Consider the following 22,097-nt stretch of genomic DNA (forward strand, 5'->3'; position numbering starts at 1 on the left):
GTTCTCGGTTAGTACCTAGTTGGTGTCATTTCTACAATAAGTACATAGTTTTTGTTCATGCGAAACAGGACTGTAAATTAAAGTGCTACCTATTGAAAACATACTGTAACCTCCGGAACTCAAAATATCCTCCCCAATAAAAAGGACTAACAAACTAAGCTGAAAAAACTCATTCGTAACTTCAAGACTTTTAAATATCAGTCAAAAGAACATATTTGAACAACAATATTTTAAATCAGTAATGCCTATAATGTGGCTTAGTCACAGAGGTAAAGAAACTATATAAAAATATGTCTTTCATATCATATGCTGTTGCTGGGTGCATAGCACCTGCAACTCTGCATATCCTGCTGATGGACCCAAATGTTAATAATGAGTGGCTGAAAATAATAACAAAATTAAAAAAAAAAAAAATTAATTGACTAACTAAACTGTAGCTATCCACTTAAGCCTCAATGTTTTGGGGAATAAAATAGGTGACCAGATCTTCTAACCTGTGCTTGAAAATGTATGCAAGCTCTGTAGCAGAGTGATCTCTTGGTTGTCTTTTACAATGTCAAGAAGCCTGGTCTGAGCAGTTGTGATGACAGGAATGGGAGTGTGACTCCCGCTCTTCCCAGTATTTCTTACCTGACAGCTGAAGTGGTCCCTCAACCCCTCGCTTCATGACTCAGCCTTCCCTCACACACCGACTGAAGGCTAAGGTTAGGGCAGGTGTACTCTCTACAGACTTCCACATATAGCCTGGATCAGCCAATCCCGCTAGAGGCTTTGTTATCTGATCAAGCATTTGAAAGTGGAGAAAACTGAATCCCAACTATGAATTATCCTGAATACAAAATGTATGAACCATTTATGGTTGCTTGCTTGAAAACTTGCTTGAAAAATTTCATCATCATGTCCGCCATGACATGAGATGGTTAAATCTGCACACTATAGACTCCTGAATTTTGAACTCTACCTTTGCAGAACTCTGGGATTTAGTGGCTTAACCTCAAGAGGTCACTTTTTCAGAATTATTCTTTTAACAGTTTCTACCTTGCCCTGTGGGCTAATTATGTACTCTCTAAAAGATCGCCATCCTTGTCTTCTTATGTGTCCACTCAACATTAATCTCAGGCCACGTGGACATGGACAGCAGAGTAATGGAGTGACAGAGATCGTCTCTGGCCTTATGAAACTATCAAAAGGTTACTCACCGTCACCATACTCTTGAAGATTTTGAATCTCAATTTTGCTCTTTCTAATGGTTCTCATAGCTCTTCTCTACAATAAAAAGTACGTATGCAAAGTGATAACATAAGTAGTCAGATGATCTTATATTCTGTAATCTTACAAGTGCTGAAATTGCCCATTAGAAAATATTTGCTTTTCAAGGGATTAAATCCTTGGAAGATGCAAGGGCTAAATCTACCCCACGCATTTATCCTTCTCTTTCGCAAAAAAAATGTAATTATGATTTCATAACTAATGGAAGATCAAATGTCCTTGCGGGAAAAATAAATAGGTGAAGACACTTGGAATGTGTATTACTTGGAAGTCCCAAAGTCTTAGCCTATCATTTGATAAACAGCTTCAAGGCTTGGAGATTATTAACTTTTAATTGCAAATCACAAGATGCAAGATGTTTTCAAAACGTCCTGCTTATAGTCTTATGAAGATAAACAAAGGTCTTCAATTTGAATCCAGATTTCATTTCCACACACGTGCAATGCCCCGAACTCCACCGAACTTCATTTAATCTTTTTTTCACAAGATAGGATGCTTTTAAATTGACTTAATATGAATCAAATGTAAACAAACATGCCAAACCTTGATGTACAATTTTTCACCCCTTAGAGCCACAAACAATTCTTATAAAGTTGGTGCTTATCTTGGCGAAAGCCGAGTACAAATCAGCATGAAGTTTTAACATCTACTCTCGTGTAATGGAAATCATGAGTTGGAAATTTTTACCTGAATTGCAAGTAAAATAATTTAAGAAAGAAATTAACAACAATAAAGTCCTGTTATTGAAAACCAATGCAACTTTTCGTAACTATTTTGGACCAACAGTTGCTGGCAAACATTCAGAGCTTTCCAAATCCCATAAACCCAGTCTGTTTTTGCTAAAAGACGATTCTTACTAAATCAAATATTAGAGACAAAATTGATTAAATAGCTGGTTTATGTACCATTGTGTTTGAACTATTGCACATGTAACTGTGCACAACATTGAATCAGATATTATTTAAACAGACGATTAGCTTTGCTGGTAATTCCACCCTGCTGAGCTGTGACCTAAGACACATCTGCAGAGACTCTGTGCAGATGTTCTGTTACTTACAAACGTCAAGCTGTCAGCGTTTCTGTGGTGTAATTCACTTTGACACTTTTGAGTAAGAAACACTTTTGAGCTTTGATCAGCTAAATGCAAATTACAATTTACTGTACACATACTTCTGTGATGGAATTTTTTTTTTAAACAAAATGAAACCAAAATGAAACCAACACCATACAAACATTGAAATGACATTTAAGACATTTGACTTTGAAAATACATTTTCTTTTAGTGATTATAGACTGTTATGTAGTTATTATAAATAACTGACCCGTATGCTTTTTTTGGTGCCATCTGCCTGTTGGTGAAGTTCATTTTGTAGTGTTGCTGGTTGACCAAACAAGTAGTTACTAGCGTTGTAGGAATTCCAATAGCTGTTTCCTAAGTGCACTTCTTGATGGTATTTTCTTTCAGCAAGAGTCTTTTTACTGCTTCATTGTCATCTCCACCCATTGTAAATACTTCACCAGCTTCCAACCACCACCTATTCACAATCTGACCCCACCACGCCTCTTCAACTAGAGGTACCCAACCGTATCTCATAACTTCTTCTCTTTTCCAACCTACTGCATAGTCAGAGGCCATGACAATGCTCTCAGAAAACAAAAGGAGTCTGCTTGTAATGGTCACGCCAAAACCCAGCCCACGTTCACCGCCAATGCCCCAGCACCTCTATTTCCTGCACACTTTGATGCTTATTCAAAAGTATATCTTATTTTCTTCCCATCACCTTTGGTTTCCCAACCCCTGACTCCACTCTGCTATAACACTGGCAATCTGGCCAGGCATCACTCATGCATCGAGCCGTTGAAACCGTACCCGTAAAGACTCTGCCAAATGGAGAGGAGTGAAAGAAATCGGGAGAGCAAGAGATGGAGAGTTAGAATATGGATCAGCGAGTGTTTACCGTTGAATTCTGCCTCCCGCAAAGCAACACATTAGTGACAGCGCTGTGAAGGGAGCTTTGATTTGGGCCAGTGAGCCACGTATGTCACTTGTCTCCATTCCTGGCATGTTTTCGATTACACTTCCTCTTCTTTCTTGTTTCGTTGCCGATCTATCTATCACAGCCTGCAGCAGCCACGTGAGCAGGTGATTGGAGCCGTTGCTGAAACAGACGGGCCTCATTGTTGTGCCAAACACGTCAGCGGAGGCAAAACACCACCTCACCCATTCGGTTCCCAACAGATTGCTTTCCCCCCATCCCAGAAGCTGGATTACAGGCCATATCACCTCACTCTTCCACAATCTTGTTTTTGATGTCAATAACTCAACCTGCGAAGCCACTGCTATAGAAGCCCACTGTAAATGAAGTGAAATTTCCTCCCCTGCAATTACTATTGCATCAGACCCACTCTGGAGAAAAAATAAGAGATCGCTCTCTTGCTCTCTCACATGTCCTTCCTTTTAGCTCCTTGAACTGAAACATTGCCCATCCAGTTGATTTAAAAAATTTTTCGCTGACATCCAAGGTCCCCAGTTGATTGAGCCAATGTTTCAGTCCATTTGGTTAATTGCTAATCCATTTGCCTGCATGCTATTTATTGTTTTCTTCAGACACATGTTACAAGTTAAGAGTCTTGTCACCTTGAGCCAGGTCTTGTTTCTGGGTACAGATCATTTATTTTTTAATAATGTTTTTTTGGAAATATGCTGGTCTTAAATATTGTACAAAAAAAAAAAAAAAACTTTCACAGTGAAATTGCTCCTCTTTTCAGTGATATTTTTGCTCTCTCAACTCTCAGTTCAGTACAATAGTAAATTACAAATACATACAACCAATAAATCAGCGCACATTAAAGGGATAGTTTGCCATGTTCCTAGATTCTCTTTCTTCTGTGCAGCAAAAAAGGTCCTTCCCTCACAATGACAGTAAATTAAGGCACAAAGACTGCTAGCTTCAAAAATGAAAAAAAGCAAAATAAAACATTGTGATTTCTACAAGATTTCTCAAGCCATGATAGCTTTGTGTGATGGAAAGACCAACATTTAGGTCATTATTTCCTTGAAAATCTCTTCCGATGTAACTCAGTTGCATATGCCACAATGCATATGTTGTGGCAGGTTTTACATCAACGATTTGACAATTTGGTTTGTCATATAAAGCCATCATATGGCTTCAGAAGACTTAGAACATTTGTCGTATTTACTAGTTTTAATGCCGTTCTATGCTGCTTTTTTGTCATTTTTGGAGCATACAGAATAAGTCTTCAGTCACCTAGGGAAATTTAAAATTATTTGTGCTTCAAGGAAAGAAATAATGGTGAGTTAATGACATAATTTAACTGTAAAAGCAACTGAGAGATCGCTAACAGGCAATATATCAGGACATGCAGCACAGACAGACAGAATTATGGATTAAGGTTTTCCCAGCCAAGTGGAGGGTGGAAGAATTGCAGCCCACTGGCCAGTAATTAAAAAGGAGTGATCAATCCGGCTGCTGACCGACTCATGAGAAATCTATCGAGTGACTGCGGTAAAGCGCTAATTTGAAGCCATTAGAGGATGCAGAGTTTGCAAACAGGCCGGTAATGATGATGGCTTGCATGGCTACAGGGTTGCCCTTTGTACTGCTGTCAGAATAAGAGTGTCTGGGAGAGTTGAAATTAGATAGGGAATGTCTGACAAAAAACCTCAGAGCCACAGCCCGAAATAACAGCTCCTTCCTTTAATGACCAGTGCCATTTGTAGTGCATGGGCACAGCAGTCAGCAGAGACAGGCCTATGGCAGAGGAACAGTGAATGGTTCTGGGATGCTGAGGTCTTCAAAGAGCGAAGAGAAATGCAGAACCTGATTTCAGCAAGAACAACATGTTCCTGAATCAACACCTTTGTTGACCCTGGAAGAACATTCCAAACAACCAATCAAATTTAATGAACATGTTTACAGTTTATATCAAATTTAGGCTTAAATCCAAGGCTAGGTGCTTCTACATCAGTGTTATTCACCCATCCTTTCTATCTGATTTTAGGGATTGTTTATGGGTAGGGTTAGTTTTAGGGGTAGGGATAAGTTTAGGACCAGAGGTGTAAAGTCCAGGTTCAGAAAATAAAAGTCCTCCTCAGTATTTTGTTCCAATCACCTGGATTTTCTAATTAGCACAGTTTTCCAGCCAGGAGATATAACTTATTAGTGAAATCAGCTGGCTGAGTTCATGGGAGCAATAAACATATTGCGTTCTGACCCCTGGACTTTACACCTCTGGTGTAAATTTTTTCAGAGAGGAATGCTGTTCCAGTATCAACAAAAAATAATGACCCTGGAATGCAGCCTTAACTTGGCAAAATCGACTTGTCTTGTTTTCCAAAGCTGTCTTTTATAAAGAAAAAAATGTCTCCATATAAGGAGCTCAAATACCCCTTTTGAGATGAAAAATGTTTATTTCAGTAATTGCGCAAGATAATATTCATAGCAAAATCTACCAGAAAAATAGTACTAAGATATTCTTTATCATTTTTTTCCTGCTAAAAGCAGTCAAGTGACAAGCTGATATGATTTAAAAAAAAAGTGTTTCTTCATCTTTGCCCTGCTCTGCTATGATCAGCCACACTCAGAAAGTTACTAATAAAAAGTCACTTAATCTAAATGCACTTAAACAAATTAAATTAAATATTTCATGCAAGGACTTCTAACTCAGAAATATAATTTTCATTTTTTCTGTCACATTTAAAATGGATCTGCATGGGAAAGCTAATAAATATCCACAATAACCATCTTCGCAGGTCAAGAAAGAGTCAAGACTGCCTGTAAAAAGCCTGAAGTGGAGCAATCCTACTGTGCATTTTTATCTACTGAGAGATCTATACTTCAGCCTGCAACAGAAAAATAAGACCTCCAACTGCCAAACAAAAAAACGTTTTCCTTAAAATAAAGATATCTGAAGTTTGCAAAATTACAAAAATAAATGCCTATTTTATGTAATTATCATTATGACCAGTCTCACCTTAGCATTATCTGAAAGCTGCCAATTACTACTTTCATAGGCAAAAAAAAAAAAAGAATTACGTAGTTTAAAGAAAATATGATTCCCTTTCATTGTCACTACGAGTTCCGTCGTGACAACGAATGGGGTTCGCCTAGAAAGAAATTTTAAATTCGGAATTTGCATGGCGCAGCTCCGCCCCACCTCGTGGGTATAAAAGGAGGCAACATGCTGATATGTTTTCGCTTTGGAGCCAAGATTACTTCTTCACTCCACAAGCCATCTCTGATCAACTGTCAGCTACGAGACGAGCAACTCTCCGGTGTTGGTGTGACGGCGATCTCCAGCGAGTGCACACTACCTGCTGATCTGTGCAGTGGTCCGCCAGTGAGGGTGTTTCTCCCTGGGCGCTTTTCCTCTCACAGAAGAGCTTTGCACATGGCACGTCTTTTTAAAGATGGGTGCAGAAGGGTGACGAGCTCTCACGGCTTCAGCCCCTCCCTGGAGAATGGCGACTACATCCCCAGTCAGTTCAGCTGATTTGGGACCAGTTCGGGGATGCAGAGGTAGACCTGTTTGCCGCCCACGACTCAACCCATTGTGCCCTGTTTTACTCCCTCTCCGAGGGCACGCTCGACACGGGCGCACAGCAGGCCGTGGGGCCTTCGCAAATATGCGTTTTCCCCAGTGAGACTTCTGGCACTGACCCTGTGCAAGATCAGGGAGGACGAGGAGCAGGTCATATTGGTCGCGCCTCACTGGCCCACCCGGACCTGGTTCTCCGAACTTGTACTCCTCACAACTGCACCTCCCTGGTCTTTTCCTCTGAGGAAGGACCTCCTTTCTCAGGGACGGGGCACCCTATGGCACCCTCGTCCCGATCTTTGGGACCTCCACGTGTGGGTTCTGGACGGGACGAGGCAGGTTTAAGTACCCTACCACCTAGTGGCTACCATCACTTCCGCTAGAGCATCGTCCACAAGACATGTCTACGCATTGAAGTGGAACCTCTTCGTCAACTGGTGCTCTTCTCACCGAGAAGACCCCCGGAGATGCCCGATTAGTGTCGTGCTTTCATTCCTGCAAGATGGGTTGGAGCAAAGGCTGTCTCCCTCCACCCTGAAAGTATGTTGCCGCTTTCGCAGCACATCATGACACAGTCGAGGGTAAATCTGTGGGAAAGGATGAGCTGATTGTCAGGTTCCTGAGAGGAGTGAGGAGACTAAATCCTCCTCACCCTCCTCTCGTTCCCTCTTGGGACCTCTCAGTGGTTCTAACTGCCCTGCAGGGTGATCCCTTTGAGCCTCTGCAATCAGGGGAGCTTAAGTTCCTGTCAATGAAAACAGCGCTCCTGGTTGCATTGGCCTCCATCAAGAGGGTAGGGGACCTGCACACATTCTCCGTTGACGAAGCGTGCCTGGAATTCGGGCTGGCCTACTCTCACGTGATCCTGAGACCCTGGCCTGGATATGTGCCCAAGGTTCCCACCACTCCCTTTCGGGCCCAGGTGGGGAACCTGCAAGCGCTGCCCCTGGAGGAGGCAGACCCAGCCTTTGCACTGCTCTGTCCAGTACGCGCTCTCCGCGCCTATGTAGACAGAACGCAGTGTTTCAGTACCTCAGACCAGCTATTTGTCTGTTATGGTGGGAAGCTAAAGGGAAAGGCTCTCTCCAAGCAAAGGTTGTCTCACTGGATAGCGGACGCCATTGCTGTGGTATACCAGCAGCAAGGTCGACCATGCCCCCTTGGTGTGACAGCCCACTCCACCCGAATTGTGGCTTCCTCTTGGACTCTAGCGCATGGCGCCTTGCTAACAGACATCTGCAGAGCTGCAGGTTGGGCGACACCCAACACATTCGCCAGATTCTACAATCTCCGAGTGGAGTCAGTGTCCTCTCATGTACTTGCTTCAGCCAGGCAGTGCTAGGACCCGCTCAGGTGTCTTCGCTTGCAGGCATTCCACTCCATGGACTGGATACGTGCGATATTTCCTCAGGTGAGCTTCCCCGCAAGCCCTGAGTTCCTCCAGCACTCCTGACGTCGACGCCAGTGTCTATTGCCTGTGCGTTGGCTAGGTGCCCTCCGTGTGCATGGTCCCCCCTCTGAGCAACCCCCACATGTGTATTTCCACTGTAAGCCTCTCTGAGCATGCGTATTTCCCTTGGCAAGCCACCTTCCTCCCCTGGGGTTGAAATATTCCACCCTGCGGGCTGGACACCCCAGTGTTCTCCATATGCATCCCCATGGGTCATATGTTATTCTTATTCATTGGCTCGTTTTGTAATACTCGAAGTTGATAAGGCTTTCTAAGCGAAACCCCATTCGTCGTCACAACGGAACGTCTCCATTCCCTACTTAGGGAACGAGGGTTACATACGTAACCAAGACGATCTCTGTTATCAGACCTCGTTCTATTATTTGTCTTTTTAGTTTTAGGGGAGGAAATAAGAAGGATGTGGTTGGTGTAAGGGCCATTCTGCAGAATTGGTTCAAAGTCAGAGTTGGAAATGTCTTGAAAAAAAAGCAGTATTTTTCCATAAATTTTGTATGTATGCAAATTGTATAATATCCAAGGTACACATTTCTAGTAATTTTGCAGTTAATTATCATACTGTATTTTCAGAAATGTTTGGAATATTTTTCCTCTCCCCAAATTTGTCACTACCGAAACACAATAATAATTAATTTAGTAAGAAGGCTTATATTGACCTAATAATATTTGTTCCCTTACGAAGGGAACTCAACGATGCGTCCATCGACGCCATGGGAACGCCCCCAGCGTGACTGCGTCTGAAGCATCTATGTCAACTAGTCCAATGGAAAGAATGAGCGTCACGGGCGGGTGACGTCATGACCAGGATATGATAAAAGCACATCCGGTGCAAACCGGCATTAGCTTCTGTTGCCTCAGCAAGCGATCTGTGTCAAACTGTCTGTTATATTTACTGTTGTCTGTCTGATATATATATATTTATGGAAACTAAACAATTGCACAACTCTGTGTTCTCCCTGCTCGCGCTATTTAACGAGTAGGGACACACACGAGCTTTGTGTGATGTGTTTGGGAGTAGAGCATGCGGTATCAGCCTCCGAGGGGGCTGATTGCCAACATTGTGAGAAGCTTTCGCTTCGCATGCTCCGCTCCCGCCTGTCACTTTTCGAGGAAAGTGGCCGGGCTCGCAATTCTCAGGGTGACAGGTCCCGCGTCTGCCGAGGCAGCGCGGAGAATGCATTCCTGTGGATCGCGAATAGGATCTCTTTACGGGGTTGGAGACGGGTCCGCGGATCTTATCTCCTCCCTTTCCACGAGGGATCCAGTGCTCTCTCGCCGGTCTCGGAAGCCCGTGCTGCGGTCTCTTCCGCCCGGGGAGAGAGAGAAATCAATGCTTCAGTGCTCTACCTCCGAGGAGGTAGATGTGCTGGGCATTGAAAGTGACACAATCATGGGGGAAGTGAATTTGCCATCTCTTTCCCCAGCGTATGAGAAATATATATAGCCTATATATATATATATGATAGTTTATATATTATATATAAAATAAAGTGAATATATATAAAAAATATATATAAAAAATAATAAGCTTGTGGAAGTGTTTACTAAGGCTGTAGATAAATTAAATATTTATGGCCAGCAGAAATAAGGGGGCACTCGTCCTAAAAATAAAATAAATTAAACGAGTTTCCTTCCCTCTATTTTTCCACCTCCATCACGGGGCCTTCCATTTTTCCCGATCTGCACAGCGAGCTGTCTAGATCATGGAAAAAGCCTTACTCCTCTTGTCTTTTAGCCCCCACATTCATGTATATTCAGATATTTGGGGGTTAAGAGGGTATGGCTATGGGGCAATACCCCGGGTAGAACAGACGCTTGCGAGCTATCTGTCTCCCGGTTCAGTATCGTACCTGAAGGCGTCGGCTTCTCTCACTAAACCATTAAAGAAAACTATTTTTTAATCTAGTGGGAAAAGCATATATGGCAGTGGGTCTAGCATGGGCCTGCTTGCACACCATAGCAGTGCTACAAGCATATCAGGCTGACCTGCTGCGGTATTTGGACAGAAGTGAGGGAGTTTGGCCCGATGGGGTTTGAGAACTCCGTCGGGCCACAGATTTATCTCTCAGGGATGGCAGCCCTTGTGGTCACTGAGAGACACCTCCGGCTCAATTTGATGGGAATCATAGAGAAAGATACAAGATAATCTCTCCCTCGCTATGTCCAACCCCCTGGGGCTGCTGGGCGTGAGCAGCTCCAGCCGTCTAGTTTCTCATACACAACACAGCAGCCAAAGCCTTCAAAGCAGAAGCCGGATCCGAGGACCGTTCTTCACGCTGAGAAGGCTGCGGCTCAAAAGAAAAGGTCTGGCGCCACCGGCGTCAGACCGGTGAGGGCAGCCCCAACCGGGGTGGAATGGTGTACACCTCATTATACGGTGCCCTTTCCATCTCGGTGCCCTCAGGGGACCGTTCTGCCAACCCCGCCACCCTTGGTGCTTCGGGGCGCAGCGGTCTCCAGCGAGCTTCTGGCGCAGCGTCAACTCGACATTGCGTCGGAATGCGCCCTCTGAGGGGGGTTCGAAAACAGTCAGTTCGGGTGGTTCCTGCCAGTATGCTTCAGGTCCCCGAACTGGCTGTCTTTATTACACCAGAGGCCAGCCTCGAGGGGCTGGTTCCCTTGGTAGATTTTCTGGCAGCGCGGAAGCTACTGCCAAATATATCTCTATGGGTCCTGCAGTTAGTAGTAAGAGGCAGATTTGGTTCTCGTCCTCCAGGCTACAACGGGGTGTTGCTCACGTTAGTGCATTCCGAGCAGGCTCTGGTAATGGAGCAAGAGGTAAAGGCCCTGTTAGCAAAGAAAGCTATAGAGCAGGTGTACTCACCCGACATTGCGTCGGGTCTTTACAGTCGTTATCTCATTGTTCCAAAAAAGGATGGAGAGCTGCGTCACATACTAGATCTTCGTCTGTTGGAGTGTTTGGTGCTGGAACTCAAGTCCAAAATGCTGACACTCAAACAGATCGTGACTCAAATCAGATCCGAGGACTGGTTTGTCACGATAGATCTAAAAGACGCATACTTCCATATCTCCATCCTCCCTCAGCACAGGAGGTTCCTGAGGGTTTCTTTGGGGCAAAGAACACCAGTATCAGGCACTTCCTTTCGGTCTAGCTCTATCACCCCGCACATTCACGAAGCGTGTAGACGCAGCTCTGGCCCCGCCAGGCTGCAGTGCATATGCATTCTGAATTGCATAGATGACTGGCTGATTCTAGCGGAATCAGAACAGTTAGCGGTTCGGCACCGAGGTGTCGTTCTCGCTCCTATGCAGATGTTGGGGTTGAGGCTCAATGCCAAGAAGAGTGTGCTTTCTCCAGTACAGAGAACCACTTTCCTTGGTGTGGTATGGGATTCAGTGACGATGCGGGCCACTCTGTCGCCCGTTCGTGTAGCTGCTATCCTAACAGCCACAAAAGAGCTGAGGCTAGGCCAGTCACGCACTGTAAAACAGTTAGAGAGACTGTTGGGTCTTGTGACAGCAGCGTCCAACGGGATAACTTTTGGCCTGCTGTACATGAGACCTTTACAGTGGTGGCTCAGGACCAGAGGGTTCTCCCCGAGGGGAAACCCACTCCTTACGATCAAGATCACGCGGCAGTATCCCCGCGCCTTGGTTATATGGAGGAAACTCTGGTTCTTGACCCACAGACAACACGTTGGTGGCCTCTTATTTTGGTCCCTCAAGAAATTACGCTGTCTGAGGGCAGTGTATATTCCAGGGGGGGCCAGAATATTGGAGCAGACACCCTGTCGAGGCAGGGGCTGAGGCCAGGGGACTCCACCCCGAGGCGGTGGAGCAAATATGGGAGTTTTACGGCCAGGCAGAAGTGGATTTGTTCTCGTCTCAGCATACGACGCACTGTCCACTCTGGTTATCCCTCACTCAACCAGTCCCCTCGGGGCTGGATGCTATGGTGCAGACGTGGCCGAGGCTACGTCTGTACGCATTTCCCTCCGTTGCTCTGCTCCCAGGAGTTCTGGAGTGAATCCGCCAGGATGGAATAAGCCTATTTAGTAGCACCACCCTGGCCGAGCTGAATTTGGTTTGCGGACCTAATTTTTCTCCTCGACGGACCTCCCTTGGAGGTCCCGATCAGGAGAGACCTTCTGTCTCAGGCAGGGGATGCAATATTGCACCCCCGGCAGGGGATTTGGGAACTGTGGGTTTGGCCTCTGAGGGGGCCCAACTCATAGAGAGTGGTCTCTCAACCGAGGTTGTTTAGACCATTCTAAACTCCAGAGCTCCCGCTACGAGGAAACTATATTCACTATTTCGAGAGTTTTTCACTTCTTGGTGTTACCAGCGTCAGTGGGATCCGGTTAACTGTTCAGTAAACACAGTATTCGAGTTTCTGCAAGAACGCTTTGTATCAGGTCTATGTCCTTCCACGCTTAAGGTATAATATGTGTGGCGGCCATTGCGGCTTTCCACGCCCTGGTGGGTAGTACATTTTTGGGTCGAGACCCCCTGATCACTCGTTTCCTTCGTGGCACTTTGAGGCTGAGGCATGCAACTTGCACTAAGGTGCTGGCTTGGGACCTTGCAATAGTTCTAGAAGGCCTATCTGGGGCTCCCTTCGAGCCCTTAGATTTGGTCTCAGAGAAGTTCCTTTCTTTTAAGACTATTTTCTGCTAGCTATTTCGTCCCTATAAGAGTCAGACCTTCAGGCCCTTTCGGTCCCCACCTGCCTTGAGTGCACCGGGATGGCCAAGGCAATCTTACCCGAAACATGGATATGTTCCAAAGGTGCCTACCATTATTCCGAGGCCTATTGTGCTGCAGGTTTCTGTCCTCCCCCATTTTTCGGACCAGGAAAAGCTGAACCTCTTGTGCCAGTGCGAGCACTGGACACTTATGTTCATCGGACTTCTCTGTCGAGAAAATCCAACCTATTGAGCATATAGATAGTCGAGACTATTCTTCTTGCTTGTGAGTCTTCTGGCCAACCATTTGGTGGTCAGGGCTCATTCCACTAGGAGTATGGCTTCTAAGCGTATTATCTGGAGTTCTCTCCAAGACGTTTGTGATGCGGCGGGCTGGTCCTCACCGCTCACATTCATGAGGTTTTACAGCTTGGACCTGGATGCTGCCCCAGGTTCTCAGGTGCTTAGTGCTTAGTTACAACAGACTGACACTCAGGTACTTGGAATTCTGGCGCTTTGGGTATTCTCGTTCCCATGGCGTCGATGGACGCATCGTTGAGTTCCCTTCGTAAGGGAACGTCTCAGGTTACTATTGTAACCATAGTTCCCTGAGAACAGGGAACGAGACGATGCGTCACCCTGCCATACTTCCTGCATCCCTGTGATCGGCTTGCTTCGGCAATTTCGAAGCTAATGCCGGTTTGCACCGGATGTGCTTTTATCATATCCTGGTCATGACGTCACCCGCCCGTGACGCTCATTCTTTCCATTGGACTAGTTGACATAGATGCTTCAGACGCAGTCACGCTGGGGGCGTTCCCATGGCGTCGATGGACGCATCGTCTCGTTCCCTGTTCTCAGGGAACTATGGTTAAGATAGTAACCTGAGACGTTTTACATATACTTGTAAATATATGTTTTGCTATTTAAAAAAAAAAAAAGGTTTTCACAGGTAAATCAATAACAATTACAATTTTAACAATATTTCAAGTGTAATTAATTTGAATATACATTGAATCAAACACTATAATAACATCTTAGTTGATAATTCTGTATACTTTATTTTAGACAAAACATCTTTGTTTCGGTCGTGACGGCACATTTTCTGTAGTGACTTGATGTGGTCGCTACCAAAACATTACTATTACAGAATTTTAACTAGCATAATAAAACACTACTAAAACATACTAAGATACTAATGATTTGCATAACTGTACACAAAACTTTGTTTATTTCCCCCAAATAAACAATAATGTGTTCCCTTTTGTCACTACCAATACAATGTATGTTTCGGTCATGACTGTTAAAACATGCCCATACCGTGGAAAAGCTGTGTAAATCCCTATACGCATCAAAAAAGTCATATGACTGAGTGAATAATTTGCTCAAACATGTTGCTTTCGTCATTCTGAAATGCAGAGACTGTTACAAAACACCAAGTAATTTATTGCATTTAATAAAGAGCCACTGTTGCTACAACTCCATTTCTGTTTTTGCACCAATTTTCCCAAAAGGGGCCATTTTGTTTTGTTTTTTAGCAAATGGAATGGAAACAGTTTTGTAGTGATATTTCCATTTTTAATTAAATTGCACTCGTAACTTGGATAGAAACCTAGCTACTGTGGCTCAGTGGTGCCAGATCTATCATACACTAACCTACAACACAACACCCATTAACTACATCAGAGAACTGAGGCTAGCTCAGAAACCGGCTGTAACTTGAAATGCCCAGTCAACACTGTCAGTCCTAATTGACAGTTAATGTTTCAGTTCTACCTAACCCAGGATAACACATGGGGTCACATCGTGCAACCTGACCATCAACGTTCACACAGAACATTAAAAAACTGCACAGCGTACATGTGGCTTTTTCATCTTCCCAGACTTTATCTACAGATCCAGATCTTTAAACTTCTGTGGGAATAATTTATATTGTTTGTGTGCACAGCTGAACAAACTCATTGAATACTTTTAATAGTGTAAGCAAAGATTGAACAGCTTTCTTTCTTTCAGCCTAATTAAAGACCTCAGCACCGTACAATTCTGAACAATCTCATCTTGACTGTAATTATTTTTCTCTTTGCAGTGACCTCCTCTTATTGTGTCCTTTTCTCTTTCTATCTTTCTTTCTCTCTCTATATACTTCTCTCCGCCAGCTGCTAACTAACTTTGATTTTCTCTTGCCCCAGATCTGTTCAGTAATGAGCATGCATGGCAATCAATAATTCACTGGAGTTTGAATAAAACCCAGGATGATCAGGTTGGGGTGTGTGTTAAACAGAGAGTGTAATCAGTGCCATTCATGAAGTTGTTTTCTTCTGGTCTTAACAGCCCTCACACAATGTCTCCTGGCTGCTCTTAGATTGCCTCTACGCCCCCTCAGTCCTCACTCGCTTTTTCGCTTCCATGCTGCTATTACGTACGCTCCTCATACACACTCGGCTGAGTCACACTGCAACGATGGTTTCCACACACAGTACACACAAACCACGCCTGCTCTCTTTAAATTCAGATTTAATTAAACCACTCTACTATGATCAAACCTTGTTCCGATGCTTGGCCCACAACATTGTTCAGTTGCAGCTTTTCTCTCAATGTGTACTTGATATGAAATATTCTAAATTAAACAACCCAAGCTTATTAAAAAAATTAGCAAAAATGATATTACAGTACATTGTTACTTTAATGTTTAGCGACAGTCAAAACTCAAGTGGGTGTCACGTTACTGTGACTGCAGTTTAAAATTAAACTGGTGAGTGGTGTTAAAATAAAATAGCCTATTGACACAACCTGAACGATAGTTAACAAAAGCAAAATGAGATAAAAAATAAATAAATAAAAACGTCAGAAAAGCCAAACATATGGAGCTGGTATTTATTGGCTGGTAGCTATATATATATATATATATATGATGTGATGTAAACGTCAAAATGTATTACTTTACAAATCAAGCACTATGGCAAATTTTTTTTTCAGGTCATAACAGTATTGTGCAAGGAACTGCACACAATGAGTCTACATTAATTGATAATCTGCACCGTAATCATAATTTGTGAGAAAAGCAATAAACCTTATTGTTTTCCTTCCTCTTGTGTTTATTTCAGGTAGACACTTTAGATTTTTTGGAGTTTTGAAAAAATATAGGTAGAGGCATGTTTTCCAATGAGCCTAGGAAGTGACTCACTAACCTGTATATGTTGTGTAAGTCTAGCGTTTCCCAGAAGAACAGCTTACAGCTCAGAGGTTCACGTTATAGCACAAGTTCATATCGAAATCTCAAAATTTTGAGTGCAGACCTGGTATCTTGGCAGATCTCACAACATTATTTTCCTTTTCCTTGTGCAGTTCCACCTGAAGACCCAGTCATCACCGGAGGACCCGTGGTGAGCCTGAGAGCGGGCGACCCCCTCAATCTGACATGTCACGCAGACAATGCCAAACCCGCGGCCTCAATCATCTGGATCCGAAATGGGGAGGTGCTGAATGGAGCCATGTACAATAAGGTAAGGATTGAGAGATGTGTAATCATGATAAGTTGAAACATATATGATTTGCAACTGGTTTACCACATCAAAGGTAGGTAAGAAATTCAAAGTCCACCACAGGAATTAATTTGGTCAGAATAGCCATAACTTCAGTGACTTGGAAAATTGGTCACTTTGTACAACGTTGCACATTGGAAATATATCGACGCAGAATCTCGAGGCCACAACATAAGTATGTGATTTCGAGACCACAACATATTATCACGTTCCAACAAGTTAATATGACATTTCCACGAATTCAAATCTTGTGGCCTCGACTAAATTAAGTGAAACGAACATGTCCTCTTCTTCTCACTGAATGGTGTCAGATAATTTCTTCTGTATTTTGATGTACTTCAGAGAGTAACAGGTTGTTGAAGAAGAAATAAATGTAGGGTGAAGACTTGGTTCTATTCATTGGTTGTTGATTGGATGTTGAAATGTCAGCGAGGTACTCAAATGTAAAAGCAAAAGTTCACAGTTATGACATTTTGATTAAAAATTACAAGGCCCTTTCTTTCTTTCTTTCTTTCTTTCTTTCTTTCTTTCTTTCTTTCTTTCTTTCTTTTCTTTCTTTTCTTTCTTTTCTTTTAAATGAAACCTATACATGGATGAATCATACATGGCAGATATATGACTTTAAATGTAATCTATTCCTTCCCCAAAATAAAGGTATAACATTGTATACAGCAAGTTTATGCATCTATCAATACGTTTTACATTTAGTTTCGTTCTATTACTATATATACAGGCGGCTTTCTTCCATTTCATATGAAATGACCGCTTGTAGTGAGAGCCAACTGTGGTCATGATTGCTTGCACCATCTGCACTCCTTCGCTTTAGCCTTTAGCTCCGTTTGATTGGAAGAAAATCCTTGGAAATCCAGCCTCTGACTGAAATGACAGAGACATGTTTGTCCTCCTTACGCTGTGAAATGTGTCAACACAAAAAAACAGATGGCAAGTTAAGGCAAAGCCATATTGTTTTCCCCGAATCATTTTTCTTTGAACATCCCTCTTATAAAAAGGACCCCCTCTCCTATAAGACTGATGTTTGAACGTGATATGTGATCAACCCCCTAATTCTTGTGTCATAATGCTGTTAATAATCCCCTCCACTGCAATCAAAACTAATAATATTTCAGCTCAACTTGCTTTTCCGATCTTCTGCTGGGGTCAGTCTGAGACAGAGGACAGCACCCGAGTAATCAGCACAGCCATAAAAATAAAGAGTGTTCACAAGATCCTTTTGGCTAATGCTAACGCTACCCCCTCTTTCTAGCTGATCTGATTATTGGCTGTTTCTAAAGAGCAGCTAAACACCATTGATTTGGCTGGTGTAAGTGAATGCCATATTGCCCATCAGTACACTCGCTAAGGGAGGCATCACTAATCGAAGGACGAGTGCTCGTTTCTTTTGCGGTTGGTATGGTGACTGGTGTGAGGGACAGGGCATTGTGACGGATGTAGGCAGTTGAGCTTTCTAATATCTCTATTCATACTATTAAAAAGCAATGCAGTCAATTAAGACACAATCACTCGGTCTGAATAATGGAGAATGGGATGAGCGGAAACATTCTCATACTCCCCCTTCATCAGGCTCATAATCGAGACAAATGAAAGCCAATGTCTGTATAAAGTATGCAGCGAATATGTCTTTCTATAGGACTGGCATTTCTGCTATCGGATAGACTTAATAATTCAAATGACTATCTGTCAATCTTCCATTATTAGTTTTCGAATGGCCTCTGAATGTCATGACTTGATGAGCTGCAGTAAAACACAGATAGAGGTGTTGTAGATAAGGCGATAAGGCACAACAAAGGCACACGCATGGGATAGAGGAAATCTAAATCAGATCAGCGATTTGAAGAGTTTGCCTAGTGTGCACATTTTTAAAGGGGCTATATGTAAGAACATTCATGTATTACTCACTTTTTTATTGCCAATGTGAGAACAGCATGCAATGAAAATTAAACAATGAGACCTTCCCCAACTTCCTAGGTTACCTATGAAAGCCTGATTGAGTGATTTGTATGTGAAGGACTCACAGTTTTTGCCGGGAAAAATAAAATGATGTGACGTTTACACGCTCCTGAGAGCCTCTCTCTTCCGTATGACACATGAAATTAATTCTTACACAAAGTCAGGAAAATGCCGAAATAGCCATTCTGTTCAATGTCAATTTGTAATGCAAAGAAAAACTATAGTCTCACATAACCAGATCTATGTAGTCGATATTCACAAATATACTTTATAATCAAACTGTCATTACAGTGTAATTGCAATTACCATATCTGTCGACATGATGCTGGTGTCACCGCTGTGTAACCGCACATATTTACATAATCATATAAAGTTGCTCTCAGCAGTGTGGACAGTGTCAGGATGTCCGTTAACAGTATATTGCTCCAAAGGAATATCCAAATTATTTTTACTTCTAAGCAAATAATGAGAAAGAACTTCGCTGTGAGTACATCGGGACATTAAATCACAGTCAGTCTCTTATATGTTTAGTGTGCATTAGTGTGCACAAACACAATTAAGTTGCTGGCTGCAGCAAGGTTATTTTCGTAAACGAAAACTGAAACTAAGACTAAAACTATTGGTCAAAAAACATTTTCGAAAACTGAAATAAAATTAAAAATTCATAATAAATGAAAAACTAAAACTAAACGAAACTAACAACAGTTACTGAAAAACTAACTGAAATAAAATAATAATTAGCAAAATAAATAATAGTTTTCGTTATTAAGCTCTTTACTTTGGCGGAAAATCTGACCTGTGGCTGATATGGCGCTTCATACGCGTGAAGTTTCTGAGGCGATTAACCGCTGTCCTGCTGTGACGCGCTCAATGAAGGACCATAACGTAGAACACATGGCTAGTGCTAAGCGCTGTTCATAAAGGATGCATCTGTTGCAGTGGAATTGGAAATAACACAAGGTAATAAGAGGCAAGTTGGACTTCTTTTAACTTGAGCGCAGCATTTTTAGAATGCCGTTTCATTTGCGAATACGCGGGTGCGACAGCAAAACAAGTTCGTCAAGCACAAAAAACCTTTAATGTTCTAGGCTACTATGTTTGAGATGTCATGTTTGCATGGAGGTTGACAGGCTGAAAGGTGCTGTTATTATCTTTGTTTTTATAAAACATTTACTGCTAATAATATCCACGTGGAGACATATCCCCGTAATGTATGGAATACCAGGACACACACACACACACACACACACACACTCTGGTGCACTATCTTTGTGGGGACTCTTCATAGACGTAATGGTTTTTATACTGCACAAACTATTCTGTCTTCTTACACTAACCTGACCCCTAAACCTACCCATCACACAACTTTCTGAATTTTTACATTTACAAAAAACTAATTTTGTATGATTTATAGCCTTGTGTACCTCAATGTGGGTCTCCACAGTGACACGAGTCCCCATGAGTCTGTGTGTGTTCAGGTTTAAGTCCCCACCAGGATAGAAAAACATATACACACTCACACACTGCATAGATACTTCATTATTTAATCACACTGGCTTCACAGCAGGGTGTTTTGGCTGTAGTCAGATTAATTGAGCTGTTTTTTTTTTTTTTTGTATGTACCAGTGGTCACTCTGCCACATTTACAGCTGAAAAAAAGTAAACTAGGCACGTTTAACAAGATTTCATCTTTAATATGAAAACTTTAATAAGTTTGTCTGAATTTTTCATATTTTTTTCTTGTATACTTTTAAGTTCCATTTATTTGGTGCTTTGTTCAATCTCAAACCATTATTTTATTTTTATTATTAAGATGTCTTCTCAAGAGTTAACTGTAATCTGGGCAAACATTAAACTTTGCTGAAATTAAGCGTCCCGCTTTGGTCTACACTGGAAGTGTTCTGTTTGCTCTACTAAAATATAATTACTAAAACTAAAACTGAAACTAAATAAAATAAAAACTAAATAGAAATGTGTTTGCAAAATAAAAACTAAACTAAAACTAAAACTAAAACTATATATACTATTTCTTTATCCCTCCTCCACCACTGCTCAAAACCTCTTCTTTCCCCTAAATTGTATTTTACCCCAAAGACTTCATCCCTGCTTAGATTTCTGTATAATTAGTGAAGGCTTTTAAATAGTAATGCTCACCATGAGAGAATATTTCAAAATTGCAGATAGAGTTCTAATTAACTTTAGTATCAAACTGAAAGTGGCAAAATGTTTCATGCTGCTGAAGCCGGTTGCACACAGCGCAGCTCCACAGAAACACGAGCCCGACCGCCCCCTTCACGCCTCTTCTGTTAATGCTTCAAGCATCAGTCTCTGCTTCCACCACCCCCCCTCCCTTCCCACTCCTCTTCCCTCCCCACCGCACCCTCCTCCTAATTAACCTTCTTGCGGTTTTGCCACTGAAATTAAAAGTGGGAGAGGAGAGAAGTAAAAAGGCATCTAATTAATTGCACCGTAAAATGGTGGAAATTAATCAGAACTGGAGGTGCAAGATTAAATTAGTTAATCAAAGAATGGCTTTTAACCCCAGGAACAGAGACAGAACTATACACTCTTTTTGAAGGAGACGGAAAAACAAAGCCGCTGAACACTTATCTCTCTTAAAGTGAAATTAATATGTGGTAATAGGCGGCGAAATGTGTGGCCGTGCTGGTCTTCAATTATTGTGGCTGATTCGACATACCTTCCAGCAACGGTTCTCGTTTGAAAACGCGTTAAGGGACTTTGCGATGACATGCTAATGTTGCCTAAATTATAGTATTAGTGCGCCTTGAGGTCTAATCAGCAAATCGCTGCTGTTTTTCTCCAGACGTCAACCTTAATTTCACACAATTTTTGTCTTCACACTTCAAAAGGATGTTTACTGACATTTGCTAACCTTTAAACAGAGTGAACGGCTAGATGAGGCCAACACAGACACTTTATTTCCAGATTTTGACATTTGACAAGGGACAGGCCCATTTGACAAGCAGATACAGCTGAGGCATTGTGCCTTAAAAACACATCTAGTTTTGACATTTCTAATTCTGTCTCAGGCCTCATTTATAAGCTGTATTCTCCACTTCTGATTTCCACCCTTCACTTCCTGTAGGAAGAACCGACACGCTCCAGGCTGCACCACCAGAAATTATCTATTTGTAATTTGGAGCTATTTTTGGCCCGGTCCTGGTTAAGTGTTGAGTCCTTGGCTGTTTCAGGCCCCATTCAAGATGAATGACTTCAGACAGGCCCTGAGCAATGAGTGAAACAATCCGGACTGTGTCAGGCAGGATATTACATTGACACATCCTGCGGTTGACAGCTTGTGTCTTTCAGTGAGGTGAGCACCTAGTCTTCTGGAGCAACCGTCGTCATGCTCACTGCTCGACACTCTGACAAACGCAATATGCAGTACAGTATAGAACGAACACAATTTGGTGAAACCTCTTCAGTAGAACCTTATAAAGGGAGGTGTGGGGGGGGGGGGGGGCCTCCAGCAACAAACTGAAATTTCTACCAGTGGCTGTGAAGAACTTTTGCATGGTTTCTTGTACAATACTATGTAGATGATCTCAAAACACTTTTACCATAGTGCATCACATAACCAGCATAACCATATGTACAGCTTTACACATACCATGGTTGTTTCAG

The 22,097-nt window shown here is 42.5% G+C and overlaps 1 protein-coding gene across 3 annotated transcripts in view; it reads left to right on the plus strand.

Moving 5' to 3' along the window:
* kirrel3b (kirre like nephrin family adhesion molecule 3b) overlaps nucleotides 1-22,097 on the plus strand; it is a 648,233-nt gene that overhangs the window by 570,549 nt on the left and 55,587 nt on the right. For all 3 annotated transcript variants that reach the window (XM_077225055.1, XM_077225056.1, XM_077225054.1), the window contains one exon: nucleotides 16,288-16,445. In XM_077225055.1, the coding sequence (XP_077081170.1) occupies nucleotides 16,288-16,445 (158 nt within the window). The remainder of the gene's footprint in view (nucleotides 1-16,287; nucleotides 16,446-22,097) is intronic.

The sequence above is a fragment of the Siphateles boraxobius genome, unplaced genomic scaffold (genome assembly GCF_051911475.1).
Source record: "Siphateles boraxobius isolate OS27281-9 unplaced genomic scaffold, OSU_SipBor_1 98, whole genome shotgun sequence".
Classification (NCBI taxonomy): Eukaryota; Metazoa; Chordata; class Actinopteri; order Cypriniformes; family Leuciscidae; genus Siphateles; species Siphateles boraxobius.